Source organism: Hyaloscypha bicolor (genome assembly GCF_002865645.1).
Source record: "Hyaloscypha bicolor E unplaced genomic scaffold K444scaffold_113, whole genome shotgun sequence".
Lineage (NCBI taxonomy): Eukaryota > Fungi > Ascomycota > Leotiomycetes > Helotiales > Hyaloscyphaceae > Hyaloscypha > Hyaloscypha bicolor.
This window is the reverse complement of record NW_020194615.1, coordinates 186,291-211,842: the sequence shown is the minus strand read 5'-3', so window position 1 is coordinate 211,842 and position 25,552 is coordinate 186,291. Positions and strand designations below refer to the sequence as shown.

Sequence of the window (25,552 nt, the reverse complement as noted above, 5' to 3'; positions counted from 1 at the left end):
CGCATATGATGGGCAAAGCCATCATTCAAACTAATTCCCTACATCTTGTTGAGACTGGACTGCAATTGTGCCCCTCATCTGAGATAAGATAGTGAAAAGGTACAGGAGTGGGGTGATGGTGTTTTCGGCAACTAGTTGCCCTTCCGCCCCTGACTTGAATTTGCCGGCGTTTGTATGCAGATCATGAGAAAAGTTTGGATCGACTTCTTCTTTTGAAGATCTTATTATAAATGGGTCTGCTCACTAGCGGTTTGGATGAGCAGGAGAGGTTGATTTAGATCCGGGAAGGAAGTTATGGTGATAATATATGGCGAGGAGGTTGGACAGAACTATTGTTGCCCCACACAAGTTGAGCACAAGATAAGGACCGCATTCCAAACCAAAGAACATGAAATGTAAAGCCAGGAAATATAAAGGGCAAAATAAGCTCACTCACCTCAACATTTTTTACCCAGTCATGTCTTCCATAAAGAAAGCCTACTTCAATGCGCCAGACGGCCAACTGCACTACCGGTTCCTCCTCACAACCCAGTCACCAAAAAAGGCACCATGCGTTTTCCTCCACATGTCCGCCAATAGTTCTAGACACTTTGAAACCATAATGAAGCTCCACGCTGCTCGAGGTCACGATTGTTTTGCACCAGATATGCCTGGGTCCTTCCTTCCGTCACCTTTTCCCATTGCTCCTAACCTCAATCTAGATTCGGCAGCTCATACGACCCAGAAACTCAACCCCCAAATACAGCCTACTACGTAGATGTCTTCATGCAGCTCTTCAACTCCCTCAACCTCACCAAGTTCCACCTCCTAGGCCACCATTCCGGCGCCAGCCTGGCCACCGAGCTTGCAGCCCTCTACCCCACCACCGTCCTAACTCTCTGCCTAGTCGGAACCGCCATCATGACCCGTTCCGAGCAAATCGCCCTCAACACACTAATCAACATCCCATTGAACGAGCCCATCGCTTCCGGCGCCCACCTCCAGAAAACATGGGACTATTTAGCGAGCCATGGCGTCTGAGATGATCTGGAATTCAAGCAGGGTGAGGTCATTGATCATACCCGGGCGTGGAAAGGGAGGACTCAGATTTATAGCTGTGTGTTTGAGCAGGATATGTGGGGATTCTTTGGGAGGGTGCGGTGTGAGACGATGGCGATGTGTGCGAGGGATGATGTGCTTTGGCCCTATGTGGAAAATGTGAGGGAGATTGTAAGTTAATAGATAGGGAGTGAGGAGAAGGATGAGAGCTGACTTTTGGGCCAGAAACCGGAGGCGAGGGTTGAGGAGGTGAAGGGTGGGGATTTTGAGACGGGGAGACCGGATTCGGTGGTGGAGGTTGCGGAGTTGCATTTTGATTTCTTGGGAAACTGTGGATTTTGAAGGGGTTGACGGCCCTTGACGTTGCTAACCACAATCAAATGGTCGATTAGAGTGGAAAAATCAATGACCAGTTTTGGCAACTCGATCCACGCGCCAACAACTTTGCGGTCCGCATTGAGATCACTCCGAGGCAAGAAAAATAAATCGTTGAACTGGGAAATAATGGGATATTGAATCATATATGTAGGACCGTATAATGTTTGTGTTCACGGACAATTTAGCCCACGAAAATATCGGACAATACTCTCGATTCCTCAAAAGCACTAATGGCGTGACATGAATCCAGCGCGCAACTTCACTTGGAATTGGGCACAGCAACCACAAGGTCCACTGCATACACAATCCCAGGGCGATGGAAATGGCTAACACCATTGAACCTCAACGAACTGGAAAGAGCGTCCGCCTTCCACGCATCAGGCATCGCCTCCATAGAGGCCTCCACCACTGCCTTCCCTTTCTCATCATCGAACTCTCTATATAGAGTGTTAGTATGATACGCATGCTTCCCATTTCCCAACTCACATGAAATTGACAGTCCTGTGAACAACGTCCTTCATTGTGACGCCGAGTTCTTGGAGAATGGCCACGATGTTGGTCCAGATGATCTTAGATTGCTTGCCGATGTCTCCCTCACAGCCTGCAGCGAGCTCACCAGTGGTGGGGTCCGCTGCCCATTGGGTAGAAATATAGGCGAGCGATGTGTTGGGAGGGACGACGGTTACGTTGTGGAAGAGGTTCCTGTAAGGTGGAGAGCCTGCCTCGGTGTTGAAGTGCTTGGGAGAAGACATGTTGATTGTAGAGCAGGTAATCTGAGATTGAGATGCTACTTGAGTTTGATGGAAGCAGGTATGTGAGCGAAGAGAGGGAGGGAAGAGAGCTTGCATATATATAGCTTCTTGGAAATTGGAACCCACCTAGTTTTCCCTGTCAGCTGAGCTGAAGTACTTCGGTGGTTCCACTAGGAAGGAGGAACGCGCGGAACAGCATCAATCAGCAGCACTTCTGGCAACTAGAGCAAACTGCTTCAACTCTAGCTGAGCTTTCCCACAAATGCCACTTGGAGAAGTTGGATAGCTCGGCACCTCAGCCCTGAGGAGTGGTCCAATGAAACCAGAGGCTTGAGAGCCACTGCCAGGATGTTGCGGGGTCGTTAGCCTCAGAGCAAGCCACGGAGATGCGCTGATCAGAACATAATAGGCTGATTGGAAACGTGATGAAGAGCGGCAGCGTTGATGGCAAGCTGAAAGGAGAGCCCCTTCAAGATCAAGTGGGGCAGTAATGGGGACGGGAAGAGCACGTCCTCCCCGCGTTTCTTGGCTTCTCTACAGCCTGCTGAAAGATACGGAAGAAATGGCTTCTAGATCACCAGGATCTTTGACACTTGGTACATGGCTTTCGAGGGTGGATGCTGGGAGAAAGGATGTGTAGGTCTGCTGCGGGGAGTTCGATCACGCCCAAAAGTCCTGAGTGGTGGAAAGAATTATCTCCAATACAATGCCAGCTGCATCCAGACGTCAGTTGCGAGTAAATCGGTTCCGTGCTGTAGGATAACGATGCACTGTGTTTTAGAGTGAGGTTGATGAGGAGAAGAGAGGTTGACTCAGAAAATCATGCACCCGAAAATGTTGCGAAGACATCATCCCTGCTTGCCCCACTACATCCCACCTTGAAAGAACTTTGTGCTTCAACAACACAACATGAAGCAAAGATTCTCCTCTCTCGACGTTAGGGTAAGCTTCCTCTTCCCTATAAATCTTTAGTTGGCAATTAACAGGCGCCAGGTCATCGCCCACGAGCTGTCGAATGCGCTCGTGACTCTTCGAGTCTCGAACATCTACGACCTTTCATCGAAAATCTTCCTCATCAAGTTCGCGAGGCCTGAAAACAAACAGCAGATAGTCATTGACTCTGGATTTCGATGTCACCTCACACAATTCTCTCGAGCGACCGCCGCTGCACCGTCAGTCTTCGTCGCAAGGCTGCGGAAATGTCTCAAGACACGACGAGTCACCTCAGTCTCGCAGGTTGGCACAGACCGGATCATCGAATTTCAATTTAGTGATGGGCAATACAGACTATTTTTGGAGTTCTATGCGGCCGGGAATATAATCTTGACAGATAAAGGTTTGAAGATTTTAGCGTTGCTGCGGATTGTCACGGAAGAAAAGGGGGAAGAGGAGCAACGGGTTGGCCTGATATACTCGTTGGAGAACAGACAAAACTATGGAGGCATACCACCTTTGACGAAGGAGCGTTTACAGAATGCGCTGCAGAAGGCGGTGGATAGAGGCGAGGATGGCCTGGTTGCTGGGAAAAAACCCAAGAAGAAGGCTGCCGATGCATTGAGGAAAGCCCTGGCGGTTTCCATCACGGAGTTTCCACCAATGTTGGTCGACCACTCGATGCAGGTTATAAATTTCGATTCTTCACTGAAACCGGCCGACGTCTTACAGAATGACGCTCTGTTAGACCACCTAATGCGATCGTTACAAGAGGCTCAAAGGGTTATCCAGGAAATTACAAGCTCCGAGGTGGCGAAAGGATACATTGTTGCGAAGAAAAGAGATGGCTACGACGAGGTTTTGAAGACTGGGGACTCTCGAAAATTCCTGGTTTACGATGATTTTCACCCTTTCCAACCCCGCCAGTTCGAGAGCGATCCCGACTCAGTGTTTTTGGAATTCAATGGATTCAACAAGACAGTTGATGAATTCTTCTCTTCGATTGAAGGCCAAAAGTTGGAGTCACGTCTCCAGGAACGGGAGCTCACAGCAAAGCGGAAAATCGAAGCTGCGCGACAAGATCAAGCCAAACGGCTTGGTGGATTGCAGGAAGTCCAAACAATGAATGAACGAAAGGCTGCAGCTTTAGAGGCCAATGTAGAAAGAGTCCAGGAAGCCATGGATGCTGTGAATGGGCTAATCGCGCAGGCTATGGATTGGGTTGAGATTGGAAAGCTCGTCGAGATGGAGCAGAGACGAAATAACCCGGTTGCCTCCATTATTAAATTACCTCTCAAGCTTGAGGAGAACACAATAACCCTTTTACTGGACGAAGAAGAATTTGGGGACGACGATGACTCGGACTACGAGACCGACAGTGATGTTGGGGATAGTGAAGACGAAGGGTCCAAGAAAGAATCAAAGCAAAAGACACCGGACAAGAGATTGACGATAGACATCAATCTTGGCATATCTCCTTGGGCCAACGCAGGCGAGTACTATAACCAAAAACGTTCTGCTGCAGACAAGGAACACAAGACTCTACAGTCATCAACAAAAGCCTTGAAGAGCCAAGAAGCCAAAATTGCTCATGATCTCAAGAAAGGACTAAAGCAAGAGAAGGCAGTTCTACGACCCGTCCGCAAACAGATGTGGTTCGAGAAATTTTCTTGGTTCATTTCGTCTGACGGCTACCTGGTCTTGGCTGGCAAAGATGCCCAGCAGAATGAGATGCTCTACAAAAAATATTTGAAGAAAGGAGACGTTTATGTTCACGCCGATATACACGGGGCTGCCAGCGTAATCATCCGAAATAAGCCAAAGTCGCCAGATTCCCCGATTCCTCCTTCGACATTATCACAGGCAGGGTCTCTCGCTGTAACTTGTTCAAGCGCCTGGGACTCGAAAGCTGGAATGTCTGCTTGGTGGGTAAACGCTGACCAAGTATCAAAATCTGCACCGACAGGAGAATTTTTGCCGACTGGTAGCTTCATGGTTCGAGGAAAGAAAAATTTCTTGCCACCTGCTGTTTTGCTGCTAGGATTTGGTGTTGTGTTCCAGATCAGCGAGGAAAGCAAGGTTAGACATGTCAAGCATAGAATTCAGGATGACGGCTCAGCAGTTGGCCCCTCCGTTGGACAATCTACCCCTCAATCAGTCGCAAGTGAGGAGCGGGAGGCTCCTGAGCTGGATGAGGATCAACGCAGCATGCCTGATGACAACGACGAGTCTGATGCCGAGGAGGAGGAAGCCTCTGCAAACCCACTTCAAACGGAGCCGCAGGTGGAATCAGTTAATTCGGACCGCGAAGAAGAGCTCTCGACGGAGCAGATTATCCAGCTCCAAGTAGAAGGCGCTCCCGTGCTGCAACCAGAACCAAAAGCCCAAGAAAACGAGAGCGAACCTGAATCCGATGATGAGATACCAAGATCATCGGGCATCCAAACACCCAGCGAGCAAGGCGTGCCTAGAAAAGGTCCCGCGCCAGCCAAACGAGGCAGGAAAGGCAAAGCCAAGAAAATTGCCACTAAATACAAAGACCAAGATGAAGAAGACCGTCTTGCAGCCCAACAACTAATTGGCGCTGCCGCCGGGCTCGAAAAAGCCAGAGCCGAAGCCGAAGCAAAAGCTGCACGAGAAGCAGAACTTGCATTTCAGAAAGAGCGTCGGCGCGCCCAACATCAACGAACGCAGGAGGAGACTGCTGAGCTTGAGGAGATCCGTAGATTGATGTTAGAGGAGGGACAAGATATTTTAGAGGAGGGAGAGGAGGAGAAGATGACTAGTTTTGAGGCCTTGGTCGGCATGCCGTTGAAGGGAGACGAGATTCTTGAGGCGATTCCTGTTTGCGCACCTTGGGCTGCGATGGCGAAGTTTAAATATAAGGCGAAACTACAACCAGGAGCACAGAAGAAAGGGAAGGCGGTTAAAGAAATTTTGGGGAGGTGGGTTACTGATACCGGGGCAAAGGGAAAGGTGGATGAGACGTCAACGGATTCGGAGAGGATGTGGCCTAGGGAAGTGGAGTTGCTGAGAGGGTGGAAGGCAGAGGAGGTCACGAATACGGTGCCGGTTAGCAAAGTGAGGGTTATGATGGCCGGTGGGTCGGCGGGGACTGCAGCTGGGAAGGCAGCACAGAATAAGGGGAAGGGTGGGAGTGGCAAGGGGAGTAAGAAGCAGCGATAGAGACAATTTAGCGTACCTTAAAACTTCGAATATTTGGCTTCCGTTTTCGAACAATCCAACCACCTCCTTGATCAATGAGCACTGTGATTGATCAGCAAAAAACCAACCTCCTTATTTGTGAAAGCCGTAAGTGAATGTGAATTTGAGTCCTGCCTTGGTGAGGGTCACATGTCGCGCCTCCTCAGAAAGGAAATTTTGAACGTTCATTGGCCAATTAATCCGCTACTTTAGCTCCATTGTAACATAGCTCCTATTGTTAACTTTTGCCTTTTCCTTTTCCATGGCATCACATACTTCCGTTCTAAACCAATATTCTTGCAACCTTGGATCTTCGGCCAGCTGAGCAGCAAGAGGTTGTTGAGCGGGACTGGTTGTGGGGCTCGTGCACATCGCGTCCACTGCCTTGCGTTCCTGTGGGTCTTACATATCCAAACAAGCTATTTCCCTTCAATCAGAGATCATTAGTCGTAAGCTTACGCAAGTAAGTTTCTGAGCATACGCTTGATTCAAAAGTAGGTGATACGTGACCGGCCCTAACTTCTACCGAGGTAGTAACTTGGGTAGCGTGTGAGGAGATATGCTCTGCCACAAGTAAACCAAACGAAGGCTGAGCTTCTTTGTCCGAAAGGATTTCTTTAGTATCTTGAATCGTCTGTTTTTGTGTCTTCATCTTTTGGAGTTGTGGGTCGCGTTTTGCAATTCGTTTTAAAGGTCGTGAAAGGGAGGAAAAGACACGGTCACGTGCACAGTCGGAAATTCGCCTCGCAGGGCGCGTCTTCCTTCCCTGTCGCGTTTCTTCAACCTCTTCCATCTCTTCACGACAACCACATCACTTTCTTGAAGACCCGCCCCGCGAGCAGCGTCTATCGCACAGCCCGGATTTTGGTGTTCTTGAGGAAGGTCATCGGTTCTTCGGGTCCGGTATCTCAGCGCTTCTACAATGATTGTCCATTAGTCTCTTTCTCGTCTGCGCTGCTCTCGACAGTCTCTGCCGTTCTTCAATGCCACCGTTCCATACCGTCCTTCGCTGCTTTCACGGTCCTAAAGCATCCACCTCGACTGTTTTGCAGTGCATCTGCGTATGTTGCTTTGCCCACCACCCACCACTGCATAGCTTTGATCGTTCTTTACAAGGTGTGGCCAGCGTCCTTTACAAGCTATCACCACCCAATAACGTCTATTACTCGCACAGTCTCCATTGGTCTCTGACTGTACCAAATATTTCCCACGAGCATGGCGCCATCCTTCAATAGTATCCCTCCCGAGATCCGTCACAGGATCTACGAATATCTACTCTTCGACTTGAACCTCGTCACGGTCCACGAGCGTGAGGAAGACTGGCTAGAGCTTCGTCCTGTATACGCAACGAGCCTATTCACGGTCAACAAAAGTCTCTCTGGAGAAAGCCTGCAATATTTCATACACAAAACGCGTTGATAACAATCGAGTCAGATGTTCCTCACTTTCTCTCTCACTCCCAGCACAATGTCCCGTCGATTTTATATGATAAGGGACGGGATATTGAGAAATGTGTCCTTAAGATTACCTATACCCAGCAAAATGATTCCGATTACACAGAACAATCGCTGCGTTAGTGGAGTGCTATCCTTTAGCTTCGTATCGATGGAAATGCAACGCCCGAGCAGGAAACGGAATTATTACCGCGAGCCGTTCCACGCTGGATGTACGATACATACTCGAACAAGTAACGGCAACAATAGATCAAGCAGATGAGTTATTGTACTTAGGAGATTGTATCACTGCGCGTGGTGGAGATCTACTCGCCTTTACGCTTGGGTTTTACATACCAACAATCCAAACACAGGAGGACAATCTTGGGGAAAGGATGATCGAGAAAGCACAGGCGAAATTGGTCTGGAAAGATTCACTTGCTGATTAGAAGGTTGGGTGGCCCAAGTGCGCAATTGAAATAGCCGGGGACTGTTGGAACCACTTTGAGTAATACGCAGCACTTTCCACTACACATAGTGTGAGAACGACAAGGCAGCAACTAAAGCCGGCTTAGGCTCTGCGCTGGCTAATTCTGGTCGATTCGACAAGGCGACTGTGACATTTGAGGCTCTGGCCTTTTGTCCGATGAATGACTCCATCAAGCAACGACTGGAAGAATTGAAGGCTTGACACGGCAATTCCCGGGACGTGGTGGAGGACTAGAATCTCGAGACTGATTGAAGGACGATAGCAATGTTTGCACCGGCCCTGAATCGTAAAGTGTATTCTCGCAGTATATCTATGCAAGATATCTGACGACAACATGGGCCGGGAACTAATTAAACTCATAGTGTGAGATCTCAAGGGCCGCTCTCGTGGATCCGCAGATCAGCCCGATTCAGAGTGCGCATACCTCGTTAGTGCCCAACTCGAAATCCCCATGCCGAGTTCCTAACACGAACTAAAGTTGCCATCGAGAATTTGGGGGGAATGGCTGTATTTCGATACAGCATCACTGCCGGAGTGCGGGAGTCTGAAACTTGCATCATGCTGCAACGGCTGCGGCCGCATCTGCAGCTAGCAAAGGATGCAATGGCAGCTGCTTTGCCACCACAGGATTTCTGAGAGGCGCACGTCACCTTATTTTTACGCCCGATATCCCAAAGTAGTCTTTGAAGGTGCCTCGGCTCAACGGCTGACTCAATATCTGTTCCAATCATGTCTAACCAGATACCGTCGCTTCCGGCGACGTGCTGCAAGCCCCAGCCTGCGTGGTAATGTCCCAGCCAGCCCTGTGGGATGTTTCGGGACAGCTCTTGCGGCGACCGGGGCGGCTCGGCATGCTCTCGTCCAGTCAAAGTGCCTGCAGATTATTGACCGAGACCGACGTGATCACTCATCACAGACGAACACCACAGCACCGTCATTATTCTCACAACTTCACCGAGGACCACTACTGCTACGATATCTCAGCCACGATCAAGCATGCACGTCTCGTCGATTCCATGGTCCAGAAGGCTAAGTATTGTCTTTTTTTTCCTTTTCCATTCCGAATATTATTCATTCCCTTTTCTTTATATTATCAGCGCCACGCGATGTCATTACTGTGTTTTCTGCCCCGTTGTGTGCCCCCTGAAAATGCCACAAGGCCGCCCACGACTACCTGGAACCGAGGCACAGCGCGCTGCTGCTCGACGGCTGCAAATCAGAGAGAATGTTCGAGCTTTCCGTCGACGGCAAAGGGAGCGCGAGTTGTCCGATAATCAAGCGGAAAGCACGGATACCGTGAAGGAGTGGAGTTCTTCAGGCAGCTCAGCAGACAAGTCACAACCCGTCAAGGATGAGGGTTCTTCAGGAAGCTCAGCAGACAAGTCACAATCCGTCAAGGAGGAGAGCTTTTCAGGAAGCTCAACAGACAAGTCACACCCCGCTTCTCCAACCCCTCAGTCAATCTCTTATGAGAGACCAGGCCGCCAAATTTCGATACGACACGAGAGAGAAAATAGTGATTCAAGATGGTCATTAGCCCTGCCTTTCAGGATCGAGTTGGGGCCTGCATATACCGGAGCTTTTATCGCCGCATACCATTATCGAACTTCACCAACCCCAGCACCTGGCACGGAGTCCGCATCTCTGTCCTCCAGCGGTGACCCTTCGGTATCCTCAAGGGCAGGTTCGCCCTTGTCCCGCAGCACCACAACCTCCAAAGTTCCTCGTGATCGTTCTGGAGATGAGTACACGCGTGTTGAGTTATGTTGTTATGAATGGTCTACAACAGTATCATTTCAGGCCATGTGTCCGGGGGCCGAGATGCTGAAGGATGCACTTCTAGCTTCATCTCTGAATCTCATCAGCATGGAGAAAAGCGATATGAGATTATCAATTGCCGCAATGCAAACGCAAACCATGGCGTTGCGTAAGCTGAGGGAGGGATTCGACGATTACATTGCTAATAGGGATGTCAAGAAGAACGCACTGTTATCAGCTACTGTATTGGCGTGCTCAATGTCAGAATTACTAGTCAACAAGTCATGGTCTGGCTATGCTCTGCATTTGAACGGTGTTGGGGCATTGATCGAAGATGCGGGACCAAACGCTCTCGCATCACGTGATTCTCGAGTCAACTTCTTCGGCTATCGAACGGCCCAGGTGCCCTTTAGCTTTCTCGAAAGACGGGGGTCATTCCTCAGCCGGCCAGAATGGATCAATTTCCCCTGGCGAGACTCCGACCCCTTCAACCGCCCTCGAGACACCCTCCTCGATATCGCGGTCCAGATCCCCGGCCAAATGGAGCTCTACGACAAAACGCCAAACAGAACACCAAACTGGAATCGGCGCCAACTACGAAGGCTCAACAGAATCGTCGCACAGCTGAATGAGTGGAAAACTGACCTCTTTGAGAAATACTCGGACTCGATATACACCACCGAAGCCGCAGCCTGGGAGGGTCTTCATTCCGAGTACATCAAGTTCCGTGACGATACCGTGGCAGCCGCATTCACGCTCTACGCCGGGGTACGCATCGAGCTCTTCTCCCTTGTCCGACAACTCGCCGCTGACTTGAATCCGCATGACGAGTCCGCTCTCCTTATCCTGAAAGGCGCGATCCGGGAGGGCTTCAAGTGGAGCCGGATTGCTTGTCAATGCTTAGAGTACTTTTTCACGAGAGAGAGGAGGGTCATGGGGAAAGTGTCTTGTTTGTTTCCGCTCGATTCTGCTTGGGGCACTTTTATCGAGTTGCATGAGATGAGGGGCGCGAATATGAGTTTGGAGTTGAGGTGGTGTCAGATGACGGCGGAGAGGATCGAGACTGTGGGATTGCCAGTTTTTAGAGTGAGACATCGCATTTGATGGGGTGGGTGGGATTTCTTAATTTTCAGGGCGCGAAAAGGGATCTGTTGGGTTGGATTGAGTGTTTAGGTCTTTGCAGAGGGGAAAGAGCTGGTCTCGAGATGAGGGTTGGGTAGGGCATTTTTTGTGAGTTTCATTCTGTTCTTCGAATTAAAGGTCTCGTTTCTTTCTTCTGGGTATTTCTTTCCTGTCTCTGCATACAAAAATTGAATATACGTGTTGTTCCATTTTATACCGTTGAGGTCCAGCATGCAGTTTGAATCAATTCAAGTGTATCCCTCAAATTAGCATCGGCGCCTGATTGTGCCTACCTTCAGGAAACATTTCCTATCCTTTCCTATCAACTCCTTACACCATAATTCCCGGTCTGGAATTGATGATCACTTCTTAACGTTCTTGACAATACATGTCGGCGTTTAGCGCTCTTGAGAATGGCACTTGTATTGCCGATCACTCCGCGGTTACCACTCTCGCCGGTGGATATTTGAGTACTGATCGAGGGAAGCACACCTTCCTCATGCACACGATATTCTCCTTGTCGTTCCTCTCTTCCCAAACTCGTGGTTTCCTTTCTTCTCCCACATTCAAGGAAATTAAATCCTTCAAATGATGCCTTTCATTCTATTCTTTAATTTAATTCACATTCCCCGGACCGTGTCCATAAACTTCCTTAGCCTCTCATCATTCCTCGCCCCTTTCATCGGCTCTCAGCTGTCGATGCGATATCATGATTCCAAGTCTCAGTCACGACTAACTTCCCCACAGTACCGCACAAGCCGTCGCAACGACTGCTGTCAATCAGCTTGGAGTGGTCTGACTTTGGTAAAGTCGTTTCGCCACCTTCGTGTGGCTGAAAGCCTTCCTTTTCGATATCCCGAAACATGCATTTTGGCTTGCTTGACCAACTCATTTTGACATGAAGCTCTGAACTCGTGCAGGTTACACAGCAGAACTTGACAAATCGGTGGCTTTTATCAGATCACCAACTGTGATCGAGAACCGGAGCGAGCTCCTTAAGAACCCTCAAATCAAGAGATGGTGTCAAGATATTTCTGCCCTATCACTCCACCAATCTTGGCTCTCATCTACTCCGAGAAGATGCTCAAATCCCGCGGTAGATGCACCAATTTTGCCATTCATCTTCAATTTGAGCTGCGAAGAAAGGATACTTCCATTCAAACGAGATGTCGCCACCTTCCGAAGAGGGAAAAGACAATACCACGAAGGACGCGACTAACCAGAAGGGAGATAATCAATACAATCATACAAAGTCTAATGTACAGTACATGACCTCCAGTTGTGGGAGAATGTTGCAGGAGGGCGTGGAGCACACACAGATGTGGAAGGACGAAGCGAAGGAGTAGAGACCATGGCCATAATTCCTCAGACTGTCACCAAAGGCGATATATGGACCATCACCACCGATGTCGTTGTGGGTGTCAAAAACGAAGCCCCAGCTCAGGATCGAGCGTGTATATATACGTATCACAAAGTGATAGCGACGAGTACCCGGGGTATGTCGAAGAAGCAGAATATACCGCGCTTCGGATGGTAGAGAAGAGAAGTTTCAAAGAGAGATTGGATGAGTTACCGAAGGAGAAGACGAAAGCGGGACATGGCCACCACGATGACTCAGAACATGATTCTTGCTTCAGCCTTTCTTCAGGGAGACATACCCCGGATCTAGAGGAGGATAATAGCGATGCGGAAAATCCACAGCAACAACATGTCAAGTCCCGGGCCGAGTCGTGTGCTGAGAAAGTCGTCTATACTCGAAGAGAGCGTACCGCTTCACCCATATGCATCGTCATGAGCGCTGGTTCCACGTATTCTACGGGCCACCTAAGATGCGTCATCAAACTAGAACTCACAGCCACGGGAGACATCACCATCACAAAGCGTTTCGGGCCCACGACCCAATACTTTTCCCTGGCCGACCACGTACACGGAACTCTATGTTGTGGTAGGTGACTTGCTTGCGCTGAATGGAGCAGGATATGCCGACGAAAAACTGGGGAACAGGGGCAATGATGTTTGTCTAAGGAGATAGTCAATTAAATAGCAGCAGCTTCGGTGGATGCAACGTTCTGGGACGCAATTCTTGTCAGGAATTAGTTGGTGGATTGAGCTGAAGGGAATGTAGTGAGCGAGAATCAAAAAGAAGCAGTTCACGCCGAGGTACTTCTAAGTAAGGAAGCAGAGGGCATAGTTGGCAGAGTGATCAATATAAAATATTTCCAGTTACGCCAGCTTAGTTAGAAATCGCTGGCATCCTTTCTTTTCTTTTGCCTGCGCGATCACATGACTTTAGGCACGTGACTGTGGCCATATGAGCGCCTCCCCCAATCATTCCGGTTTGATATCAATTAAAACATAAGCAAATCAAATCGACGTTGCGAAAGGTCGGGAGGAGCAAAAGGTAGCTGCGTTTTGCACCTAGATCACGCATATTTCTGCGCGTTTCGAGGGAAAGATCTACGCTGCGTACTGTAACAGTCGAACCTGACGTTGCACCAAGGGACCTTCCCTTTTAGTCGGGAAAGTGGGTTGTCCCGCAACTTTGTGTAACCGTAGGATTCAATGGCGAATTTTTTAGCGAGAAACACCCAAGCTTGGATCGCGACGTACCCGCTCCTCTGTTTTGTAATAATTATAACTTGATAACCACGCGCTTGAATTTCTAGGTTTAAGTCACGGAATTACTAACCAACGTATTGCGAATAAAATGTATTGTTAGAAGTCTTATAAGCTACTTCTTAATAGAGGTTTCTAAAATAGAAAATTGCCCAAATGAGACAACTCAGTTCAGTAGACTTGTTAAGTCGACTTGCGTTAACCGAATAGGGCAACACACCACTCAGGTGCCCCCTCTGGAATCTCGTCTGCCTTCAGAAACATCAAAAGTCGGGCGTGAGCGTTCACTCCGGGGGCCACCCTGCCCTTACGTTATGTTCGCACAGCTCACAAACTCCTGAAGAAATCCATGCCACCTGCGCTCTCTAGTCCGCTGCGCTGGCCATCCAAAACTCTCCACTCTTTTTCAACGGCGTGCACATATATTAGTGTTGTGAGTGAGTGTTGCGCAAGTCGACTTAATAAGTCAACTGAACTGAAGTCGCTTTGTCCGACTACGGAGTAAAGGGAAGGGCCTCTTTGGCCCTGAGGCTAACCCGACTATTACTTCCCCCAACTAGTATTGTACCAGATCATTATTACGTTGAGCCGTGACACAACCGTACCTGCACCCCTGCATCGCGAGCCATCAGCTGCCCCACTCCCGGAAATTGCCACTAACTTGGGGTTCAGTGGGACTCCTCTGACACCTGAATCCCGATCAATCACTTGACAGAATACAATGTGCAGTGAAGTGTGGCCCAGCGTCGTGAAGGTATTCTGACGAGAAACGTTGACCCCGAAGAGGAGAAGGGCGACTTATGGATGAGGGCAAGTCCGTTCCTCAAAGGACGGGGATAAAGCGGTCGAGTTTGGGTTACTGGGGTCAGCGCGGAGCCAAGCAAGCCGGTGCAAACCGTGCAAAATGAGATTGGCGCCCGTCGAATGCCTGCAGCAGTGTGGAGGTTGCACGGAGTAACCCCAGGTTGAAACCAACGGCATACCTGTTTACGCAACCCTTTCAAGGCTGTTCCTGACGTAAGTCAATTTCCCTACTCATTGCCAAACGTGATCAAACCAATTATTTTGGCACATGCCTGGATGGTCTGCTGAGTAGTCCCCTGGGGCTTTTCCTGAGGGCCTGCCCTTGTTCAAGTTCGTTTGGCAGATTGAGTTCATTGGTAGATTGGGTTCGGTGCACGGTGTTTAACGGCTGGCGCCTCCTGCAGCCCCTGGCACTGTGCAACCACAAATCGGCCGTGATAACAAGACATGCGAAGACGAGGGGCAGGCGAACTGTTTGATTGATTGACCGTTTTCCTGCAGTCTGCACCCCATCTCCTCATCGGCAGCGGAAGCCTACCCGTACCCCGCCCAAGGGCCTCAATTGCTGGTCTGTGGTTTTCTCCAAGCCACCGTCGGGACGACGTCGATTTCTATGGAATCACGCATCGGTTCCCCTTTCCGGTCTTCCCTGACAGTCATGTCATTCCGCTCCCTCGGGTTTCGTGGAGCCAGCGTCCCCTATATTTTCCCATTCTTGTGGCGGCAAGCGCTGTGGCAAAGTCCGTACATCTTGTGTATGTTAATTCGAGGCCGCTGGACTCCATGCTAAGAATGTACAAAGGACCAAGTTCTCGCTTTCGGAGTCTTCACACAAGTCACTAGACCCATTCCTCCACCATGTCCCAAGTACAGAATAATGGCATCATTGGCGCTGTGAGCGCCGGCCTCCCAATCTTGATGACCATGGTGGCATTCTCGACCATAGCACTTTACAACGTCATCGAACTCAACGCCATTATCTTTGCAACCTTCAAACGGCGACGGGGTCTATACTTCTGGAGCTTCATCGCGGCGACTTGGGGTATTGCGCCGCACACAGTCGGATTTATTCTCAAATTCTTTGATGTCACCTCCGTTTGGTGGGCCCCTCTCGTTCTCATTTCCATCGGTTGGGTCGCTATGGTGACGGGCCAGTCATTGGTCTTGTACTCCCGTCTCCACCTGGTAGCTCGGAGCGAGAGCAGGATTCGCGGGGTTCGCAACATGATCATATTCAACGCCATTGTTCTTCAAATTCCCGACATGATCCTGGCGTTCCTTACAAACCGTCCAAATGCACCCATTTCGGTCGTCAACGCTTTCTCGATATTCGACAAGATTCAGGTTGGGATGTTCTTCGTCCAAGAGTCTATCATCTCGGGCCTTTATATCTACGAAACCGTGCGATTGCTAGGCCCAATTGGAGGGCGCAACCGGAATCCACTTCGCAAGCTTCTTTCCCATCTCATCTTGGTCAATATTTTGGTTCTGATCCTCGATGCTACACTCCTCGGCACTGAGTACTCTGGTCATTTTGAGATCCAGACGACGTACAAACCTGCCATATACAGTATCAAGCTGAAGATCGAATTCTCAGTATTGAATCGCTTGATTGATTTCGTCAAGAACAAGGAGCTCGCTCACGGCAGTCGGAGTCAGAACAGCAACTCGTCGTACCCACTTAGTTTTCTTACTAACACTATGGGTTCTGCTACAAACAGGGGATCGGTGGATTATACAGACAAGAGTGATCAACAACCGAGAGTCAGGACGACGGAATTCTCTATGGGGAGCGCCAATAGGAGCGATCATGCATTTGGCAGGCGGAAAACTGGGGAAGCAATGCACGCAGAGGGATCGACCTCTGTCCCAGAATCGCAGGTTCAGCTCTCAGAAGCACACTGACAGTGTTCAAGTTCTATTGCGAGGCTGGCGGCGTGTATTACTAGCTCTAAGGAATATACTTTTTCAGGAAACATCCTCCGGGGCTCGTACTCACGATAAATCGGAGGGGATATCAGATTCTTCGCCAATACGTCCCAAAAAAGAGCCTTGTTCCAAGAACTTTCAATTTATTATGGGAGTAGATTCTACACTTCTTCTCCCATGGAGCAGTTGCGAAGTTCAACTCTTGCTCAATTGTTCTCAATCACGACAAAGGAGGAAAACTCGTCCCCTCATTCGAAAATGTCCAATCGAAGGAGAAAGATATGAGCAGTCAGAAACACTCGCAAATGACACAAAATCAAGGCAGCGACGAGCGAGTTCTCGGAAAGAAGTCTTACCATATTCCTATCCAAAACCTCTCTCAATTACCGAAATTACTGGGGTATTAAAACTACTATCTGTGAATAAGGTAGAAAGCTTGGAAGGTGATCAAGCTCTGCCTACCACCAGTTGTCTCTTGAAATCACCTTTTTACGCAAGAGCAAACAAAGTTGCTCCTCCCGTGGCATAAACTCTCCCATTGCCAAATGCTGGGCGGCGATCTTTTGTCAACCCTCCAGCGACAGGAACGGTCATGGGCTGCAAAGTACCCCCAACTGGCACAGCCTTGTACGCAACCAACCCATGATCAACATCAGCAAGCCAGACAACTCCGGTACTTGGCCATTGGCACTCCTAATGGTTGGGACGCTCTTTCCGGCCAAGGTAAATTCCGACTTGCCAGCCAAGGTGAATTTCCCTCCGGTGAATTTGTATGCGTATAAGGAATCGCCGCTGGGATTGATACTTGAGAAGTATTGATTGGTGAGTGTGCATAGAGAAATTGTATGAGTCCTCACTATATGTATCCGCCTTCCAAGGGATAACTTCAGATCCCGCTGGACAAAGAGTTGGTCTGGCTGATCGTCTGGATTACTATCCGAAAGTTAGCAAGGCTGAAAGCCCCTGCTTGGAAGCCACTTACCAGCATCCGTGTTACCAGGTCTTGCATCAAATTAGCAACGATATAAACCTTGGGGTATCTTTATGAATGGACCGTTCTTAAATCTACCAAGATTATCGACATTCATGACATAGATGACTCCGCTTGTTGGATTAACTCCAAAGTTGGCCATCGGAGCACTTACGATGATTGGGGTCCCGGCGATCTCGATGGCATTTGGAATATCTCCACCGCTGCTGTCAACTGCTTGGAAGGGCGGAGCCAATGTTCGAGATTTAGCGAGAGTACCAGTCACGCCGCCAAGGACTCGAATATTGTTCTGGTTGGAGGCAGTGATCACCGACTCGTGTGCAGATCCAGGTGGGGTGTAAACCAGAGGTTTGGCGTAGAACACCTTCGCATTGTTGTAAGTGTTCTTCCACGAAATAGAGTTTGACTTGGTGGCGGGTTGATATTGTGGTTAAGTACCCGGATTGAGGAGGGTCCTATTGGGGTGTTAATTCTACCTTTGGAGCCTTGAGAGAACGATTTGGAGGGTACACACAACGTCTTGAAGAGAATTTGTACTTGCGGCGTCTGCATCAAGTACTTGCAGAGACGCAGAAATAGCGCATCGAGAAATTTCGACTACAACATACTGACAGGGGCCGGGTTGAGTACAACTTATTGAATGTGGGTGAGAAAGCTGTAGTACGGCTCAATGATTCTGCAAAATGAACGTTGTCGAGAAGAGAGGGAGCCTTTCAAGCGTCGGCTTGGCGGGACCATCTTTTTATTCATTGAATATAAAAGGAAGAACCCCGCGTGTTCCTTTTCTAAGACAACTCACGGAAAATAGATAAAAGTGTATCGATGGGAGATTCAGATCTGGACTTCCGGAGTGAGCCCCTTCGTTGTGTCGCAGAATGAGAGACACGAATACAATAGTCGCCGACATCTGGCGTAACGGTGTTGATCGACACCTTCTTATCCTTAAAATGCCACTCAGTTGATTTCCAATTGTTTGAAAACTTGATTATGAGCCTAAATTCCTAATAAACCCCGAGGCCATATGCAGCAATTGATCAAAATATCCCCAGTTCAAACCGCTCAAGAATCTTATTATTAGTTGACCAGAAGATTTTCGACTCGACAACTTTTATCCCAGATTAAAATGCCCTATTTTCTTACCGTGACGTTCTCCGCACAAAACGGACATTCTGGCGACTCATTGGGGAAATGTGGCGTCTGATAAGATGTGGGGAGGAAATGAGTTTGACTTAGATCTCGCTTGCTTTGCAGTTTCTAACATACACGTAACACGTTACACGAAATCGAACACAAAGGAAAGGAATTTGAGAGAAATTTTAAATTGATTTGTGCTCGTGATACGTGAGCAGTACCATGCTTCGTTAGTTGCCTTAAATAGTTCAAGACATGTGTGGGCAGTTTACACGGTGGAAATTGTACAAAGTTTGGTAGTAAAGAGGGTGGAAGCATCGGCTTGGACGCCTGTACGTGCAACTATATGTCGGAGACGGGTGTTGCTATAGCGAATACACGTGCAAACCTTGCTCTTAAACTTTTAAGTGTAAAAGCCTCTATGGCAACAGCACGGCGACATATGATCTGCGTACAGGCGTCCAAGTCGATGCTTCCACCCTCTTTACTTTGATACACAGCCAAGGAGATATTTAAGGGGCTTTTATCACATATAAGTGATGTCTTCTAGGAGCATCAGTTTAATTGCAAGAACGATAAAGTAGGGAGCAAGTAGTGATGAGTCTATCCTGCACCCGCTATGCCTCGCGATTAGCGAGAACGACCCCTGAAAACTCGGCAAATTCAGGGGGCGTTCGCTAACGAGTAGATTGCAATGAACTAACGTCACTGCAAAAAATTTTAACTACCTCGTAACGAGAAATGTGTGAACTTTCCGGGCTGGATGGAATTTGGGTGTAAATAGTGATCTCTTTTATCTCCCGCTCCAGATTCGCCTTCCCCCACCTGAGGTACGTGGACTCCCTCGTTGTCTGCAGCAAAGCCAAAGTCCTCACCTCTGGATTCAGACTCTCCAATACTGCCATATCACCAACCTGCGGGTCATGTGGATTATGAATCACACACTCTGCCAGCCTGACCCAATTGACGGGCCAGCGAAAAATCAAGCAGTGTCTTCGAGGCTACGGCTTCTCCTCTAGTGGCGGTTGCGGAAATCTCTGGGTTTGTTGCTGAGGTCAGTGAGAATTACGGAGTCGATGAATGAGGAATTTTTCACGCTGTGCTGGGGCGGGAAGGTCGTTTCTCTTTAACTTGGAAGTGGGATGCGAAGGGAGTGGGAGTGGGGTCGGAGGCATGGGTTTATGGCTGCTAGAGCTGATTTGGAGGGTGAGCATGTCAAGGATGGGTATCTGATGGGATATAAGTCGGTGGATGGTTTCTTTGGGAAGTATCTTAGACTCAAGGTAGGCTGGGATGATGGGAGAAGTATTTCTTCACAAACAAAGGCTCAGAATGCATTATCTGAAGAGTAAAAATCAATTGCTTGAGGCCTCTTGAGAGTTCAAAAGCGTCTGGCCACGAATAGTGCGAATTGTTTGCCCGAGCCGTGATAGCAACGTGCCTCTGGTCGTACGTCCGTCCCGAGAGCTCGGAAGAGCCTTCTGGCGGACCAAATTCTTAAGGCAAGTCTCAAGTCAAAGGACGGGGGTCGAAGATGTGGTTTATGTTTAGTGAATTCACTAAATTCAAAACTTTAGCAATGGGCGGATAGCTGGCACTTTTTAAGAAATATTTACGTTTCCACCAACAAGATGGGTTGAAAATGCCTTCCACATACACCAGCTCACACTTCACGGCTGTTTTGAGCTTGTCTCAAAAACTCTCCTTCATCAGACCATCTAAATTTTTCATCCCATTTTCACGATATCCTCCAGATCAAACTGATCCGACCTTGGCCTCCCCACCGCAAACCAGTCGAAGAACTGTCCGATCAACTCAAGTTCATCGATTCCTGTAACAAGTGAAACATCTTCACAATTATCAGTTCCGTATTCAATCATTCGTTTGAGGACATTGACTCACATTGATCCGGGCGCACAATGGCAAGTGCGCCGGCTTTCGGGTCTACTCCATAAAATTCATACGCTTTCCCGTGACCATTGTTGTAGCTCTCATCATCAATAAACGTTTTGTGGATATCTCTCATCCGATATTTGCCAGTCACTGGCCAGAAATAATTAGGTATTTGGTCTTGCTCTATCTGTATTCGTTTGCCGGATATAACTAAAATGGCTTCGATGAAGCTGTCGACATCGGCTCCTGCCGGGGTGTATTTGCTGACGGGACTTTTCACGGATGAGAGGTAAATCGCAAGCTGGGAATATTGTCAGTCACGCAAACGCAGGTAATAATTGGACGTACCTTGTTTAGTCTCTCAGCAGCAAGACCATCCCGAATATCTCCCGCAAAAACAACGATTCTCCACCGACCATCCGCAGGCAGCGCCTTGACCAGCTGCATCGCTTTGGCATCACAATGCCTCACAACTTGCGTACTTGGGAACCTCATCCCGACAGTCAAATTCGAAGCGAGACTCTGCGTACTCCATTCCGCCCTCGTAATCAACGAATCGCCATATCTAGACGTCAAACCCGCCGTATACCGTCCAGCTTGAACAAACAACTCACTAAACTTCTTCTCATTCACACCATCTTTGACAGACTTCGACGCAAAAGCTTTCGCAAAGCCGCGATCAAATTCAATGAGATCAGCTGCGACTTTCTCTCGTTCAAGATTGTAAGTCTTCAAGAGATCTGGTTTTGCTTGGCCTTTGAGGATGGATGCCAGCTTCCATCCGATATTGTACCCGTCTTGTAAAGACACGTTCATACCCTGTCCTGCTTTCGGGGAGTGAGTATGGCATGCGTCGCCGGTGAGGAAGACGCGATTGTCTTTTGAGAAGTGGTCGGCAAGGCGTTGGCCGATCGAGTAGGCGGACCACCAGTAGGTTTCTGCGATTTCCGTCTCATAGGGATGGAAGATCTTGCGGGCTGAGGCTTGCAGGTCTTCGAGCTTGACGTCTTTGGCAGTCGTTCCGGATGGGAGCTCGATATATAACCGGACGAGAGATCCTCCCTCACGGGGAATTATGAGGAGACTCCCGGCTTGAGATTGTAATGCGGCTTTTCGTCTGATGTCTGGGAAGTTGGTTCTTGGGTAGACGTCCATAACTCCCCAGACTGAATCGGTACTATCTCCGATCATTTTGAACCCAAGTGATTTCCGTACAGCGCTATGGGCACCATCACATCCCTGCCAACTATTAGAACATACTTTGGAAAAGCGGGTGTGGTAATTTACCAACACATATTTGGCCTTGAATACCTCCTCATTCCCATGCTTTGCAGTAGTGACAGTAACACAATACGCATCCGGATCACTCGCTGCCTTGCTATCCACCTCAACACTCTTAACAGCATAATCGTAATCCACAACCTGCCCATTAAACTTATTCATCGCCCCAAGTAACAACCCATTGATCCTCGCCTGATTCAGAATCACGTGCGGCATGTGAGAAACACCCTCTTCTCTATCTGGCGCCCTACTACTCCTCACAATACCTCCCTCGCCATCATCCGACCAGAAGGTAACTTCAAGAACGTGGTACGCTTCTCGTAAAAGCTCCTCCGCAATCCCGAAGCTGTCGAAGACTTCCACTGTGCGACACTGTACGCCGTCGGCTTGCCCAACTTCCAGTGGACCCGGTCGCCAGTCCACGATCTTGCAGGTGAGGCCGTAGCGTGCGAGCCAGGTCGCGGCACAGAGTCCGGCGGAGCCGCTGCCGCAGATGAAGACGTCGACGTGGTTGTGGGTGTGCTGCTCCATGTTTGGCATGGAAACGGGGATTCCGCCTGACATCAGATGATTCAGATCCATTCTTGCTAGTAAAATTGCCCGGATTAGACGTTATACGTGGGTTGACATCATCGTTGATTGTATATGTTAAGTGGCTTTTCAAAGCCAACTGTGGGAATTTGCGATGGGGTCCAATGCTTGTGTGCAGAGATTGCAGTGAGATCGGATGTTTCTGGGCGGAGTCTCGCCTGATTCGAGTTTCAGGGGCGAATCCAACTTTTCGCCTGGGGTCGCACACACTTCACATCACTTCACGCACTTTCTTCTTTAATTTTAGGGTCAAAATTTCCTTTCAAACACCCCTGACAAATTTCTGCATGACTACACTTCAGATTTCCATTCTTCTCCTGTGTTTTCACGATTCCCACCATGACAGTGCCCAGATCATTCGAGTCTGCTAGCCGAGGTTAAGGAGAACGGCAAGTGCCCATCTCGTTGCTCCACTTCCCCATTGTTGTCGAACCCTCAACTATCTAGATCCATCTTTCTCAATCACCAAAATCTTTATATCTTTCCTTAAATAGCTACGCCCCCCACTTCTAAGCGGAGAGAAATCCCATAGAAGTGCGGGGTTGATCACGTGATCACCTACGTTCGAGAATTGGGACTCTGAAGCCTTGAAGCCCTGGTGGCCTGCTTGCACTCTTTTACTAGGAGCCATGTTCCGTCAAACTTGATGATTATGTTCCTTGGTTCTGGAGTCGAGTCGGTAGGCGAACGCTAGAAGGTCTGACTCGGAACGACGGTTCTACACTTTATTGAGCATTGGACACAATCCCACAGGATACCAATGTTCATCATCGTTGAGGACGTTGAACTCTGCTCTTGGCTTCCAGAGCGTCTTAGAGTCAGTAATGCGGATAGTTATTAATTCATGGTCAGGCTTCTTCAAATTTAACAGATCGGCAGCGAAGAACAGAAGTCAAGTGCAGGCATCAACGTTGGTTTTGCTACCTAGATCGTACAGCCCTTCTTTCCTTCTCCTTTCAAATTGGTATCAGAACCCCGGAACCCGCAATAACCCATCCCATCAATTCAAAAACGACAATACAACAAAACATCCCATCAAACAAAGAAACTACTGGTCGGCAACTCCTCCCGCTGTTTAGGTCGACTTGCACTATCCGAGCTGGTCCGACTCGGAAGACGATCCGCCTGCGAGTATTCCTCATCGTCATGAACAATAGCATGATTGCCATGCTCATCCTTCCCCTTCCTCCAAATGCTCAAGATGCTGCCCCTGCGTTCCCTCTCCAGGCTCGCCTTCCCCTGTTCCTCTTCATTACTCATTGGAGACCTGTCTCTGTCGTTAGCCCTGTCTATGATATTTCCCCCCGTTTTCCCCAAAACTGTCAGAAAGTACAATAAAGTAAAAAAGGCAGAACGTACCCAACACTCTCCTCTTCCTCATCGCTATGATCATCATGCGCCAGGATATCCCGTCCATCCTTATCCTTTCCCCCCTCCCACATACTCAGGATACTGCCTCGTCTCGGTTGACCACCAGCGGTCATGAAGTTCTTCTTTTTCGGGGATGTTGCGGACCTATACATATCATCCCAGCATCAGCGTTGCCCCACTCACTCAACATCGCGGCAATCAATACATGGAGCGAGAAAAACAGCGAGAACGAGAGATTCAGACACATACGGAACCAACTCCAACTTTCCCCACACCGAACTCCTGCGTCGCTCCTTGTTGGCCCAGGAATCCTTCTCGTCGGTCGTGACGGTCCAGTCCTGCTTATGCTCGCGGTCCTCGTCGATTGCAGAGAGGGAGCCGGAACCGTTCGTTGGGATGCGGCCTGAAAGTCACCAGTCAGCTTTTCTGTTCCTGCATTCATTCATTGTTCCCTCGATCTCCCAGAGGGTCCCAAAAGCAAGGAGCGGAACGGAACGTACTCAAGTCGTCGCCATCATGAATGGAGGGCTCCACGATTGTGATTGCTGGGGTCCTGGATGTCATCTTTTCTATCCTTTCTCTCCTCTTCTCTATTCTTTTGTTCTTCGGAAAATTGGAAGAAAAAAAACACTTTGAGGTTTCTAAGAGGGGGGGAAACGAGATCTTAAAAAGTATGTAAACTAAAGGGGCCAAGTTCCAGACCAGAGAGACCAAGCTTATATACTTGGGTCTTCTCCGCCAAGAACGAGAGTTCCCCAGCTCCCAATACCACGACCCACGACCTGCCTGCCTTTGACCCCGCAGATCGGATCCACCGACGCACGGTGCGTCACTACCAAAGACCCCCCAGCCACTGCCCGTGCCCACCCTGCCAGGGCCTTCCTCTGCCAAACACCCCTTTCTCCCTTCTCCGCCAATGAAGGCGTCCAGATGCATCGGTACATGGGTGCACGACTCCCTCCCAAACGTTGAGCTAACGTCAGCGGGCGAAACGATAGCGGGCAAAGGCAAACGCATCGCGCGCAAGCGGCCTATTGGCCAGCCAAAACCTTATCTCAAGAAAGCCTCTGTGCTACTATCCCCCCCCCAGTCCAAAGCGCGATCACGATATTGATAACACCACGCCTGCACGGGCCCCATCAAGGGTCGATAGCGAATAGAGACTCTCTAAAGCACCTGAGGTTTCCTATGTTGGGGATATAAACGAGGTTTTGGGGTGGCGTTACTAATCTCGTGATGGCGCTTTGGACTGGGGGGGGGATAGAATGAGTATTAGTTGGTGGTGGAGGGGTGAGGATCGGGGCTAGTGTAGAGGTGGATGCTGAGTGGTGAGGGGGAGGATGTGCATGTGACAACAAGCTGTGGACGGAGTGGCGAACGCTTGGCGATGTCGCCACCTGTGCCGCGCTCTCTTGCTTGATTACTTGATTACTGGCACAAGGACTGCTTATCCTTATCAGGAGGAGGAATAATCCCGTATACTTTTAGCTATAGGTACCGCATGAGAGGGAGCGGGGCAAGTACAACGTGTTGACTTTTCATGCTCTCATTCGCTGAAACTTGCTAGGCTCAAATTGAAGGTTTGGTCATGAATAAGGTTAAGGAGGCAAAGAGGCACTAGGGTAAACGTGCTCGTGGCTCATCAGCGAGGGAGTTCGCGCCATCACCTCAGTGCCGAACTCAGCAACTGCATCCAGTCGTCTCCTCAGCCTTAGACAAGACCCAGTCCCAGCTCAGAACCGCTCCAAGCCGAAGCCAGGGGTTGCTTAAAGGGCCAGCCAGACTTCCTTGACCGGCCCCGCTGCCCAGGTGCACAGCCTCCACGACCCCTCATCTC

General features: G+C 49.2%; 10 protein-coding genes across 10 annotated transcripts; 6 read left to right on the top strand and 4 right to left on the bottom strand.

Moving 5' to 3' along the window:
• Positions 1 to 457: 457 nt before the first annotated feature.
• K444DRAFT_631528 (alpha/beta-hydrolase) lies at positions 458 to 1,380 on the top strand (the record flags this gene model as incomplete). Its single annotated transcript, XM_024883375.1, has 4 exons — positions 458 to 567; positions 702 to 1,014; positions 1,111 to 1,209; positions 1,264 to 1,380. The coding sequence occupies 4 exons, from the start codon at positions 458 to 460 to the stop codon at positions 1,378 to 1,380; spliced, it is 639 nt and encodes a 212-aa protein (XP_024734691.1).
• A 295-nt stretch (positions 1,381 to 1,675) lies between these two features.
• K444DRAFT_631527 (uncharacterized protein) lies at positions 1,676 to 2,168 on the bottom strand (the record flags this gene model as incomplete). Its single annotated transcript, XM_024883374.1, has 2 exons — positions 1,676 to 1,853; positions 1,903 to 2,168. 2 exons carry the CDS (start codon positions 2,166 to 2,168, stop codon positions 1,676 to 1,678), a joined length of 444 nt encoding a protein of 147 aa, XP_024734690.1.
• An 884-nt stretch (positions 2,169 to 3,052) lies between these two features.
• K444DRAFT_592585 (uncharacterized protein) lies at positions 3,053 to 6,287 on the top strand (the record flags this gene model as incomplete). Its single annotated transcript, XM_024878249.1, has 2 exons — positions 3,053 to 3,110; positions 3,162 to 6,287. The coding sequence occupies exons 1-2, from the start codon at positions 3,078 to 3,080 to the stop codon at positions 6,285 to 6,287; spliced, it is 3,159 nt and encodes a 1,052-aa protein (XP_024734689.1). The 5' UTR covers positions 3,053 to 3,077.
• Positions 6,288 to 8,625: 2,338 nt separating this feature from the next.
• On the top strand, positions 8,626 to 9,420 carry K444DRAFT_24347 (uncharacterized protein). Its single transcript, XM_024871306.1, has 2 exons — positions 8,626 to 8,655; positions 8,707 to 9,420. The coding sequence occupies exon 2, from the start codon at positions 8,827 to 8,829 to the stop codon at positions 9,259 to 9,261; it is 435 nt and encodes a 144-aa protein (XP_024734688.1). The 5' UTR covers positions 8,626 to 8,655; positions 8,707 to 8,826; the 3' UTR covers positions 9,262 to 9,420.
• K444DRAFT_631525 (uncharacterized protein) lies at positions 9,378 to 11,090 on the top strand (the record flags this gene model as incomplete). The annotated part of the gene is made up of 1 exon (XM_024883373.1): positions 9,378 to 11,090. The coding sequence occupies one exon, from the start codon at positions 9,378 to 9,380 to the stop codon at positions 11,088 to 11,090; it is 1,713 nt and encodes a 570-aa protein (XP_024734687.1).
• A 1,369-nt stretch (positions 11,091 to 12,459) lies between these two features.
• Positions 12,460 to 13,061, top strand: K444DRAFT_631524 (uncharacterized protein; the record flags this gene model as incomplete). Its single annotated transcript, XM_024883372.1, has 2 exons — positions 12,460 to 12,604; positions 12,646 to 13,061. The coding sequence occupies 2 exons, from the start codon at positions 12,460 to 12,462 to the stop codon at positions 13,059 to 13,061; spliced, it is 561 nt and encodes a 186-aa protein (XP_024734686.1).
• A 2,391-nt stretch (positions 13,062 to 15,452) lies between these two features.
• K444DRAFT_491184 (uncharacterized protein) lies at positions 15,453 to 16,154 on the top strand (the record flags this gene model as incomplete). The annotated part of the gene is made up of 1 exon (XM_024873206.1): positions 15,453 to 16,154. A coding segment is annotated over one exon (702 nt), but the record flags the coding sequence as incomplete, so codon positions are not given.
• A 4,152-nt stretch (positions 16,155 to 20,306) lies between these two features.
• Positions 20,307 to 22,284, bottom strand: K444DRAFT_533272 (uncharacterized protein; the record flags this gene model as incomplete). The annotated part of the gene is made up of 4 exons (XM_024875137.1): positions 20,307 to 20,428; positions 20,482 to 20,773; positions 20,821 to 21,711; positions 21,760 to 22,284. The coding sequence occupies 4 exons, from the start codon at positions 22,282 to 22,284 to the stop codon at positions 20,307 to 20,309; spliced, it is 1,830 nt and encodes a 609-aa protein (XP_024734684.1).
• A 1,051-nt stretch (positions 22,285 to 23,335) lies between these two features.
• On the bottom strand, positions 23,336 to 24,054 carry K444DRAFT_614727 (uncharacterized protein). Its single transcript, XM_024880585.1, has 2 exons — positions 23,704 to 24,054; positions 23,336 to 23,611 (listed from the first exon to the last, which is right to left on the bottom strand). Exons 1-2 carry the CDS (start codon positions 23,865 to 23,867, stop codon positions 23,380 to 23,382), a joined length of 396 nt encoding a protein of 131 aa, XP_024734683.1. The 5' UTR covers positions 23,868 to 24,054; the 3' UTR covers positions 23,336 to 23,379.
• Positions 24,044 to 24,944, bottom strand: K444DRAFT_24235 (uncharacterized protein). The gene has a single exon (XM_024871302.1). It carries the CDS (start codon positions 24,730 to 24,732, stop codon positions 24,154 to 24,156), a length of 579 nt encoding a protein of 192 aa, XP_024734682.1. The 5' UTR covers positions 24,733 to 24,944; the 3' UTR covers positions 24,044 to 24,153.
• Between the last annotated feature and the right edge of the window lie 608 nt (positions 24,945 to 25,552).